Raw genomic sequence first — 12927 nt, 5'->3', positions numbered from 1 at the left:
ACCACTTTCCTTCATAATGTCATCCATATAGATAATAAATAACAGAGGAGATTATGTAAATCCTTATCTGACACCAGATTTAACATTAAACCATCTTCCTGTAGTTCCTTCAATTCTAACTGCTGACTTACAACTCAAACAAAGACTAAGTATTGCCTGATATACCACACTGACACCATACAACTGTAGTGTTTTGAATAGCTTTTCTCTTGGCACCTTATCACATGCTTTTTCAAGATCTACAAAACTTAAATACAGATTTTTGTTATATTCCCATGATTTCTCAACTCATTGTCGTAAAGTGAAAATCTGATCCTCACAGCCTGTATTTGGCCTGAATACAGCTTGTTCTTCGCCATGCTTCTCTTTCACAATCCTTCTCATTCATTTTTCAAGTATACTGGCATAAATCTTACCAAGAACACTCAGTAGAGAAATACCTCTGTAATTCTCACATTGAGTTTTATTTCCCTTTTTATATATGGCTACTATGAGAGCTCTACTCAAATCTCTGGAATTTGTCCCTCTGAACAATGCAGTGCAGCACTGTACGACTTTTATATCTCCATACTTGAGCATTTCTGGTCGAATATCATATACTCCTGCTGCCTTTCCACATTTCAGACTTTTGATGGCTTTTTCTACTTTGAGTATGGATGGGTATCTCTGATTGAATGCCTGGTCAGTGTTTTTTACCACTGTGCTGTCATCACTGCTAGTTTCATTTAGCAATTTTTCGAAGTAATTACTCCATACTTCAAGGATATCGTTTTCTCCAGTTTTCATATCACCTTTATCATCTCTAATTCCTTTTACAGCACTCTTTCCTCCATTTTTGAGCTTCATCAATAACCTTCAGAATATCTTGCCACCTTCTTGATATTTATTTTCTATGTTTTTACCAAAATGTCTTCCCATGACTTTTTGTTTAGCTAGTTATCCTTCACTGCCTCTTTAACTTCCTGTGTCCATCATGGAGTTCTGATGAAACAAATTTCTTTCTTATTCCATATAAATTTATTGCTGATTTTCATACTAAATTTATTACAGCAGTTATTCAATTTAGTCAGGGAATCTTGCAGATTTCTACTGGATTTATTTAAAAGTATAACATCCTCTGCATATTATGATAATACTACATGATTACTTGCATAAATTTTACCAGGAAGTAAAGAGCTGAGATTAATATCTCCAATTTTGATATCAGGTTTAATACCGCTTTCCTTCATATTGTGATCAATGTAGACAATGAATAAAAGAGGAGATAATGTACATCATTATCTGACACCAGATTAAATATCAAACAGTCTTCCTGTACTTCCTTCAATTCTAACTGCTGACTTACAACTCAAATAAAGATGAAGTATTGCTTGATATAATACTCCATTGACACCATAAAACTGTAGCATTTTGAATAGCTTTTCTCTTGACACCTTGTCATATGCCTTTTCCAGATCTACAAAACTTAAATACAGATCTTTGTTATAATCCGATGATTCTCAACTATTTGTTGTAAAGTGAAAATCGGAACCTGACAACCTCTATTTGGCCTGAATCTAGTTTTTCTAGTATACTTGCATAAATCTTACCAGGAGCACTCATTAGGGAAATACTTCTGGAATTTTCACATTGTTTTATTTCCATTTTTGTATATGAGTACTATGAGAGCTCTACTCCAATCATCTGGAATTCTTCAATCTATCCAGGCCTTCTGAATTATGCAGTGCAGCCACTGCAAGACTTTTATAACTCCATACTAGAGCATTTCAGGTTGAATATCATCTACTCCTGCTGCCTTTCCACATTTCAGGCTTTTGATGGCTTTTTCTACTTCAAGTAAACACTCAACAACAAGTAAGTTCCTGTTGAGTGTTGTTTATCACTGCTTGTTTCATTTAGCAATCTTTCAAAGTAATTATCCCATACATCAAGGATATCTTTTCCTCCAGTTTTTATGTCACCTCAATCATCTTTAATTCCTTTTACAGCACTCTTTGCTCTATTTCTGAGCTTTTTCAACAACCTCCAGAATATCTTGCCTCTTTCTTGATATTTATTTTCTGTGTTTTTACCAGTCTTCCAATGACTTTTGTTTAGCTTGTTTTACAGTTTTTTTCTTTACTGCCTCTTCAACTTCCTGTGTCTGACATAGAGTTCTGATATTTCTATCCTTGCAGACAACCTTACCACAAGCCTCTCTCTCTCACTGAATCAATCAATATTTTCTTCAGGATTTGTCACTGACTCTCCAAGGTTTGGTTCCTGTTCTCACACTCTTTCATTTTTTCTTGAACAATGTTTATGTATTATAGTCTACAGTTCACATCTGAAAGCTGTTCAACTTTTCTTTTATAAAACTTTCTTACATGTTCTTCTTTTCAGTATGAAATTCAATTTTATCCTGCTCAAGACAAAAATGGTGATCACTTCCAATTTCAAATCCTCTGTACAATGTAGTGTACTGCACCAGTGAGAAAACATCACTATCAACAATAACATAGTAAATGAGACTTTTCCTCTTCCTTGCCTCTTCTCCCCATGTGAATTTATGCACGGTTTTATGTTGGAACATTGTGTTAGTTATAACCAGTCAATGTCCTAAGCAGAAATCCAACAGATATTTGCCATTATTATTAGCTTTGCTCTTTTCTCCAAATTTTTTCAAAATATTTTTGAATGTCTGACAGTTTTCCTACTCAGCTATTTAGATCCCCAACAAGGACCAATTTTCCTTTCTCGTTGTGTCAGTTGCTTTCTCTAACGCCTAAAAAAATTTCTCTACTTCTACCTTAGTAGAACCTTCTGTGGGACCATAGGCACAAATGTCTCATTGTCCAGTTCCCAATTCTGATATTTGCCCACATCACTCTACTTGAGATTGCCTGCCATTCAAGATTAGCCTTCTATTTAGTGGTGAATACTAAGGCTACTCCTTCTTTTCCTTGATTGTCATTGCCTGAATATAACATTTTGTATTTACTGCTCAGAAAGATCTCACCAGTTTTTGTCTTTTTTGTTTCAGTCACCCCTATTATGTCAATCTGTACTTATCTAATTCCTCAGCTAGCTCCATTTCTTTGCCAATCAGGATTCTTATTTTGATAGTATCGATCTTGAACTCTGGTGATATCGAATTGGGATGTGGTTTAGAATTTGTTCCAGTAGGTGACTTTTTGCTGTTTCAGTGTGTCAAAAAGTTTAATTATTAAATCTAATAAATACTTAGACATTTATTACATTTATGAAGTTTTAGAATTATGCAAATTAATATTAAAATGTTGTCAAACTGAAGAAAATAAAAAAAATATTTTGTAGTACTTTTTGAAATGTTTGAATCTTATTTTAGTTGATTTCTTTTTTAATTACTTTACTGCATGTGCTAGTATAAGGAAATTCAAAACTAGTGGTTAGCAAATAACAGTTTACTGCACCTTTAAACTATTGAACATATTTTGCATAATACATTTTCTTTTATTTTTGAAGGATTAATCTGAAATTTACAAGAATGCTCATTGACATATAATTACCTCTGTAGTTTCTGAAGAGAAGACATCTTCACATTTCATCTCTTCACCCCTAATGTTTTCTACTAGAGTTTTAGTTATTAAACACACATCTAAACCTGCTTCCTCTGCTAACAGCAAACAGTGTTTTCTGTCTTCCTGCTGTGTAACACCTGAAAAAATGGAAAAAAATTAATCCCGAATTCTGATCCAATGCACTCGATATCCACTCATTTGAATAGATTTCCTTTACTTTTTTTACTGTAGGATATCTGTATTAAAATCAAGATATCCCACAAATGAAAGCTGAATTGAATTTAAAATTAAGAAGTTAATAGTGTGGTATTATTTTCTAAAGTTGTTAGTTAAATGTTTGTTTCTTTTTGTATGTCATGAGCAAGATGTTTCAAGATGCTATTTCATTTTGGGTTACTAAGGTTTTGCTCAGATATAAAATAAATTTGCTGTTTGTACACTTATGAGAGAAGCAAAAGTCAGTTGTAACTTATGCATGACCTCAATGTTAAAGCATTGTGAAATGAAGAAATGTTCTAATTTCCACTGCTTTCAATATAAAGTTAAAATTAAACAACTTTCCACTATGAAAAGAACTTCATCATTTCAAGCACAGTGGTGAAAACAGTAATGGCAGCACACAATGGTGGACTGGAGTGGAAGTTGCTCTAGCATATGTCTGAGTATGCAAAAAGAATGTTAACACATTCACATCAGGAAGTTTTTATCATACCCACAGGACTTTTCATTACCGTTTGTGTGCCACTTCCGCATTGGACAGGCTCACTGAAAAGTTTATGTGATATGTTAATTGCAACTCTTTAGGTAGAATTTTATTTGAAGTTGGCATTTGTGATCTGTCTTAATGACAAATGCAATCGAACAAATACTTATTTTATGTAATTGAAAATTCGGACAAATGTTAGGACAACTATTTTTAGTTAGATACTGTGTTTGGTGTTATAACAAACAGTTTTGCTTGAGTCTATGCAACATAGTTTTCTGTGAGAAGGGACATATGTTTCATTAGGTAGTGCCATTTTTATTCCAGTTGTCTCTAATTGCACTATTTGTCAACAAATAGTACAATTAGAAAATAAAGTGAAATATATATAAAAAAAAGAAAGAAATACACATAGCAAGTACAATAAATTGTACAAGATGATTTTCAACCCACATGTATTTCTACCACACCCACGTGAATCACCTGATCAACATCATTAGATGATAGGATAAGCACCTCCCTATATTTATTTACTGAGCTAGCAATATATACAGTTGTTGTTTTTTATTGGTTAGTAATTTATATTTCACAAACAAATCCCTTTCCATCTATTCATAATTTTTTTTTTTAATTATGCTATCATAAATGCAAATATGAAAGTTGAGAGTTTATAGGATCCCGTATTCTTCACTCCACCCCCAGATACTTATAACACAAGCACACATATAATATCACAAATGTAAATTATTCATAATCTATTTTACAGTGCTGAAAGTATTTTTATTCACACCTATTCTTTCTCTTCCCTATATTTGCTATTCTTTACATTTTTTAGTAAATCAAGTAGTAATTAATAATCAATGTATCATTCTCTTTAATTATTGTTTTTTAATATATTCTGAAAAGAACATTCCTTTTCACCCCCCCACCCCCCAGGCACTATGTGGGATTATTTACAATTGAAGAAATCGTCATGAAAAGCAGCATGTCCAACAACAAAATTGCTGGAAATTTCACTTGCCCCAATGTGAATGTGTTAACAGACATCGCTAACATTCAGCTGTTCAAAAGAAACACAACAGGAGGAGAATTGTGGTGTTTTTATGTCTCATATATTGAAGACTAAGCAGAAATTAGAAGAAAAATTAGAAATGAAAAACTGATAGAGGAAAACTTTGAAAGAAAAATAAGTTTTTTTTTTTTTTTTTTTTTGTACTCATTAATCCATATAGGATTTATTCAGTTGAAACTGAAAGAAATTTTATTGCTCTCCATTTCACATAGAAATGGGACCATAAAGTTCATTTTGTTCTTTTGGGATTCTTAGTCTGAAAAGCGATTTGAAGCTAATGATATGGTTTTTGTTATTTCTTTAATGAAGCATGCTAAGACTTGCATACAGAATTCAGCTTGGTATGGTTTTAGTAGTTTATTCAATGGAGCTTGCTGTGACTTTCATATAGAAAGTGAATTAAACTGAAGTGTTTCGGATGAAAGCAAAATATGCTTTGAAGTAGAATTTTTGAATTTTAGAATGCAGAAATAATTTAAATGACTTATGTTATTGTTATATAGGAAGTAGATTTTGTGTTAGTCTTTCTTCTGTGAGAATTGAAGAGAATAAAAGTTCTGTAAGAGACAAGAGACTTATGAAGTTTTGTCTACATGATAAAACAAAAGATAACAACAGCTAGTTTGTGATAACTGAAGGAAAAACTATGTAGATGAGTTTTTTTTATGCTGAATAATGTTGTGATTTGAAGAATATACTGGCACTTATAAATGTTTTTTTATATTTCTTCAAGACAGATGGTATATAATTAAATATGCAAATGATATTATTATTCTTGTAGAATCTACAGCACAGTTGGATAAGACAACATTTTTAAACGAAGAGTGCAAAACTTTTGGAATAAAAATCAATCTAAGCAAAACTAAAAGAATGAAAATAGGAGGAGATGAGGATACTTGAACAGGTAAAACAATTTACATATCTTGGCAATTTCATTACTCATACATAACTCTGACAACATAGAAACAATAAAATACAGATTTAACATAGGATGGTCTAATATGAATAAATTAAACAAAATATGGAAAAATAACAGCATTTCAAAAAGCCTCAAACAAACTCTAGAAAACTATTATTATACCTATGGCAACATATGAAGCTGAGACATGGAGACTCAAGCAGAAAGAAATACAGAAAACCAGAGCATTCGAAATGAAATGCTTAAAAAAAATAAGTAAGTCCAACATGAGTTAAACCATAGAGAAGATATCATAGATATAATTCGACAGCAACAACAACAACAAGATATCATATATATAATTCTGAAATCCAAAGAATGTCCTCTCAGAGATTACCAAATATAGCCTTGAAGGAATCATTGGAGGAAAACGACCAAAAAGAACTTGGTTAAGTCTTTGAAAGAAAGGTTACAATTATTGAGCTTCAGAGAGATGACAGAAATGACCAGAGATATATAGCCAGATTACAAAGATTTGTTCATAGGGGACTTAACCCATCATCTGATGGATGAGAAAGAAGAAGATCAAGAAGAAAAATATAATTTAAAATTTGTATTATATGTAAATTTGCCTTTGGCTGGAAAGTGAGGTAGCTCCATCACCCAATAAGCTTTGATATTTCCATTATTATATAAACATTTATTTTTTAAATAAATTTTCAAATATTTAAAATTTATGACTTAAATAATAAATTAGTAATAATAATTTGTTGCACCAGTTTCATAATGACAATATTAATCCATAACATTTCTGAAATATAAGTATTTTTTTCTTAAAAAAAGCTAATAATATCCCACTGTGATATGGATGTGTGTAAAAGTCTTTATAGTACACCCACACTTCATAGAACCAATTCTACTTCTATTCTTCATAGAACAACTCTACCAACATAGGTTAAAATCAAAAGAGAGTATGTGCTATTGTAAAGAAACACAGAAATTCATGGATTTCAGTCTTAAAAATATATAATCAGGTAATCATTAGAAGAAAAAATTAAAAAAAAAAGTGCTTATAAATAAAACAAAAATTAAGATGTATAAAAAATGGGCTTATTAACAATAAGCCCATTTTTAATTAATAAACCAATTTTTTTTTAATAAACCAAAAATTAATATGTACAGAGGGGAGAGATAAATCATATCCTATCTTTGTTAATTTTTTTAATGATAATCACAACTAATAAGGTCAGAAAGTTATAGCACATTAACAGGATGGATGAGCAGGATTAAATAAACCAAGAACTCTTTTGTAGAGACCAAATATGGTATTTTCCATGCCACTTCATAGATTACTGCCTTGCTTCATTAGTAAACACTAATCTATTTAGGTGTAAAAATCATTTGTATCTACTGTACAACCACAGATGTGAGACCCTTCAACACTTCTGTGCAAGTCAGAAGGAGAATCCATTCTGATATTAGAATAATCAATGCATTTCATGGGATGAGCGTTTATTATTATACGTCGGAAAATTAGCTTTTCTTATATGAAAATTCTTGTTCTTAAAGCGGCAACTATTTTGCTTGTACAACAGTTGGAAAATTATACGTATAAAGCACGTATTTTCAAGTGCTGGTGACCAATTTGTACATCCTTTATTTATTTCTGCCCTTCAGCATGAATCGACTATTCTTGGCACATTGCCAAGCTCAGTTCTATGAAGTGTGGGTGTACAATACTTATTAAAGACACATCCATATAACAGTGGGATATAAATCCACAATTTTGGTAACAAAGCAGAGATGCTATTCACTTGGCTATCTGCTGTTTGCCTCAGATTGTTTTTTTTTTTTTTTTAAGTTGCTCACCATATTTCTCATGTACCAAAATGCAATAAGAATGAAATCAAACTAAATACATTTAACATCACTGTTTAAAAAAGTATTCAATCAATGAGAACAGTTTACTCGTCAGCAACAATAACACCAATGGTATCATTTGTTTTTACATGACCAGTAGACAGTTGTTGTGCTTGGAATTCTTGTCTGCAATGCTGTGAAACACATAGCATTTCATGGCATTGCACAATCCAAGCACAATGAAGCATATGTTTGTATTAGTGATTAACTTGTAAACTAATTAGAGTGCTGTAAAGAGTTCTTCATACTGAGGTAATAAATATCAAGAAATTACGTCAGCAACAACAGAATGAAAGTTTTTTCTGCTATGCAGAAAACTGTGTATGTCACCACTAACCAACTACAAACATAACATTCAAAAACTGGGTACAACCAATTCTTGTTACAGTTTGATAAACTCACTCATTATAAACTACATCAAAGTTCTAACAAAAAAAAATCAAAAGCACAAATATTATTGCAGCGATCCCTAGATCTCAAGGTTGCTATGGTGAAAGTTGACTAATTATTTTCTGAAATGTCACTAAAATTAATACATAAAATTTACTTTTTTTATGATAGAGATATGGGAATAAAATGTGTAACATAAGTTCATTAAAAAAAATTTCACAAAAAAATAGTTTCAAAAAAAAAATAGAAGGGGTAATAGCCAACAATTTCACAATTTTTGGCTATTACCCCTTCTTTTGCTGCTATTGGGATCACAGTTACATAACTGAAAGGAGACCTCTGCTTGCCATTTTAAGGAACATGGAAAAAATCAATGTCCATCTCATGGCACACCTTGTTAATACGCACACACACACACCTGGATAATAAATAAATGAGGATGGGCTGGCAAATGAGGATTTAGTGAACCAAATTGTATTATATATTGGCTTAAACCAAAAGACAATGATGGTACAACAAGATGAAACATGCCTGTTGAGGCATTGCCCCATTAAAAAAACCCTTGCTATTTTTGTCAAGGAAGCAAGATGAACAGCAAAAAGTCAGCAAATGAAAAAAAAAAATATATATATATCAGGATAATTCAAAATAGGCACCATTCATAAGAAGTATCAACAGAAAAGAAGTGGAATTGATAGAAGAATTAGAAGTATCATGTCAACATAACTGGTGTTATGGAAACAAAGAAGACAAAAAGAGGTATGATTCTTCAATATAACAACTACAAGATGTTATATTTAGGCAGTAATGATCAGGAAAAAGGAGTGGTTACAACCAACTCTCGAACCACCTAGAGACATACCAACTAATCAGTGACAGCAGTATGGATTCTGCCACTTTCAATTTACAGCTGATCTTCTTGCTTTCACCACCTACCCACATGGTTGCCCTCAACATCTCAAAGGCATTTGATTGGGTTTGGCACAGGACCTACTCACCACACTGCCATCCTATGGTCTGCCTTCCTCACTTTGCAACTGGATCGCCAACTTTCTCACTAGTTGCTCACTATGTGTCACAGTGGATGGCCTACTCTCCTCAGATTTCCCCACCAATGCAGGAGCACCCAGGGTTCTGTTCTTTCACCTACTCTTTTACTCATCTAAATGACTGGGTCTCACAGACTTCCAATACTATCCATAACTTTGCCAACAACAGCACACTCCATTCCTCCTTTTCATTCAAACAAACCTGTTAGTGCTAAAGTATTAGAATCCTCAAGATCTACAACAACCAGGGACCTGAACTCAGATCTCCTAGCTATATTCCAGTGGCATAAGGACAACCTTGTTAGCTTAAATACTACCACTTTGATCTTTTGCAAGAAAGAACTCGCATCCTTTCCTCTCACCTTCAGTAATACTGAGATATCCAAACAGGATCAGATTTCCTTTCTTGGACTAACTTGCACCTCCGATCTTTCCAGGCACAACCATATTTCAACTATAGCTTCTGCAGCTGCCAAAAAAACTTGGTGTACTTTTTCAGACAAGACACTTCACACTTTCACAGCTGTTAATTCTATACAAATCCCAAATCTGTCCAGTCATAGAATACTGCTCCCATATTTGGGGTGTGCACCAAAAATCCTCTCTGAGATTGCTTGATTCTATCCAGAAGAGGACAATCTGGCTAATTAATGATCCTTCTCCTCTCAGACGTTCAGTTTCTGCCTTGTCTCTCTTCTACAGAAAAACTTTCATGGACAGTGCTCTGTTGAATTAGACACTATTATTCTTCCACTCTTCTCCAAAATCATTAAAACAAAAACCACTGCTAAACACCACTGAACCAACTTCACTTCCTTCTCTTTTATTCCATCTACTTCTGTCCTTTGGAACAGTCTCCCTGACTCTGCCTTCCCCAAAGACTACAACCCTTAGTTGTTCAAGAAAAATACGAATAGACTCCTCCTTTTTTTTCTATTACTCTTGCCTACACACGGCACTAGTGTGCTGTAAGTCTTCTGGCCATTCATGTGTGGATCAAATATATATTAAAAAAATTTTTTTTTAATTTCATAGAAACTGCATCACCTTGCATAACTATAGTTTTTAGTAGGTACATGGTCATTTTTATTGGTTTATCATTAGATATTTTGTTGTTTTGCATCATCTATCATTTCACAAGTTTCTATATAATGTAACAGTGCTGCTATTCCATCAGAATTTTTTATGCTATAAATAGACATCAAGAGAGCTAGTTACATGCAGTTAACACCAAGCAGAAAAAGTGCGATTCAAGCTTTGAACAGAAAAGGCTATTCTATTGAAATTATGTGGAATAGCTAAAAGGGTGTCCTCTGGTCAATCTACTATTGTATGTCTGCTGCTGTTGAAAGTGAAGGAAAGTGGATCTGCTGAAAGGAAGAAGAGGACAGGAAGAAATCCACTGTCTACATCATGCCAAGATCGAGCTCTAAAGTAGATCCACCTCAAAAATTGAGCATTGTCCGGAACACTGAAATGGAACTGGGAAGGACAAAGAGACTGGCCACAACAAAAACACTATCAACAAAATTAAGACTGCACCTAATAATAAAAATAAACTAGATTACAATAAAACTATAGCCATTCCTTACATTAAAGGGATATCAGATAAAATAAAGAGAACACTAGAAATACAACATTAATACAACCTCTAGACCTAATGCCAAATTAAAGAACTTGTTCAACTCCTCCAAGAATTCACTCCCTTCACTGCCCCATCCTGGAGTATACCATATTCAGTATACTTGTAATGCCTTATACAGATGAAACAGAACCCACAATTCCTATCTAAAAACAGGAACATAAATGGCACATTAAATTTAATAACTATGGTAAATCTGGCCTTTCTGATTATGCAGTGAATACTCTATATAGAATTGACTGGAAAGGGATCTGTTTATTACATCACACATCACATAAACATGAATGCAAATTTAAAGAGGCCTGTGAAATTCTTATCAACCACTCTAATCTTAACAATAGTGATGGTTTAAAAATCACAAGAATATGGATGGCTCATATTCTACCCATTTTGTTCTGAGAGCTCATTTTAAATTATAATTATTAATGCAGGATTTTAGTCTTAACATTACACATGTTAAATTATTGATTAGGTCACCACTATTTCTGTATTTAAAGTATTAATATGAATTCAGTGCCTGAGGATGTTATAAATAGGATATAGTTTTAATGTAAGTTTTTTTTTTTCACACTAGAGGTCAGTCCAATAGAATAACGGTTGATCAAATCATTGCTACTTTGACATACTGTTTGAAATGTAATATAGCTTGTCTCTGTATATTTATATATATATTTATGTGAATACGTGCATACTCTAGATCAGTGGTCGCCAAAGGGGTCGATATCGACCCCCTGGGGCCGAGATGACATTGTTAGGGGTCGATAGAAAAATATAAGACATCATTGTATGGGTAATATTTAATTCGGAAAAGACATGGAGATAATGACAACGCAATTAAGAGTGAATCGTGGGATCAGTACCTCCATCTTACATGTCCATGAATAGAACCTGAAAGATGGAGTAAGATCATGAAAATAGTTACTGAGGCCAATCAAGTAGGTCAAAATGACGTATTTACCAATAAACGGATGTTGGTGGTCGACAGGCAAATGACTTTGGCGACCCCTGCTCTAAATGATGACCTTAATACGAAGGTTGAAACATCATCATCATCATCAAATTCCTGCCATGTACCCTCAAGAGGTGTACAGGATACGACAGCACTACATGAAAAAATTACATCATTACTAAGTTCCTAGCTACAATTTTCCTCCAAATCAGTCTGTTACTTGTCAAGACTCCAACATTATCAGATCTTATATTTCTATCGTCTAAGGCACTTTGTACCGTATCAATCCACTTATATCTTGGTCTTCCTCTGGGTCGTTTTCCTGCCAACCTGGCAGAGAACACTTGTTTTGCTAATCTTTCCTCTCCCATTCTATTTAAGTGACCATACCACCTGAGATTAGCTCTGCTAACGCATTCCTGGATGCTGACAATGTCAAGTTCTTTCCTAATATCCTCATTTTTAATATGATATTGCCATTGATGCCATCTGTTCATGCCTATAATCTTTCTCAGGACTCGCATATCTGCGGTCTCTAGTCTTTGGTCAAGTGTTTTACTTCTGACCCAGCTCTCAGATCCATAAGTTAAAACTGGTTCGAACACTGTCTTGTATACAGCTAATTTAGTGTTCTGACTAATTTCTCTCTTATTCCATATGAATTTATTCAATTGACTTCCTACCATACCAGCTTTGCTGATTCTGTTGTCTATTTCTATTTAATTTTTATTTAATTTACCATCTTCAGTAAAAATCGTGCCTAAG

The 12927-nt window shown here is 33.3% G+C and overlaps 1 protein-coding gene across 1 annotated transcript in view; it reads right to left on the bottom strand.

Annotated features, from left to right (window-relative positions):
• The window catches only part of Nup107 (nuclear pore complex protein Nup107), a 304699-nt gene that overhangs the window by 59184 nt on the left and 232588 nt on the right, over positions 1-12927 (bottom strand). The window contains exon 19 of the mRNA XM_090410299.1: positions 3528-3676. Coding sequence (XP_090266425.1) covers positions 3528-3676 — 149 coding nt within the window. The remainder of the gene's footprint in view (positions 1-3527; positions 3677-12927) is intronic.

This window comes from Typopeltis vanoorti, chromosome 20, assembly GCF_054136105.1.
Source record: "Typopeltis vanoorti isolate ZY-2024b chromosome 20, IOZ_Tvanoo_1.0, whole genome shotgun sequence".
NCBI classification, from domain to species: Eukaryota; Metazoa; Arthropoda; class Arachnida; order Uropygi; family Thelyphonidae; genus Typopeltis; species Typopeltis vanoorti.
The sequence above is the reverse complement of the archived record's forward strand: the minus strand, read 5'-3'. Positions and strand labels throughout refer to the sequence as shown.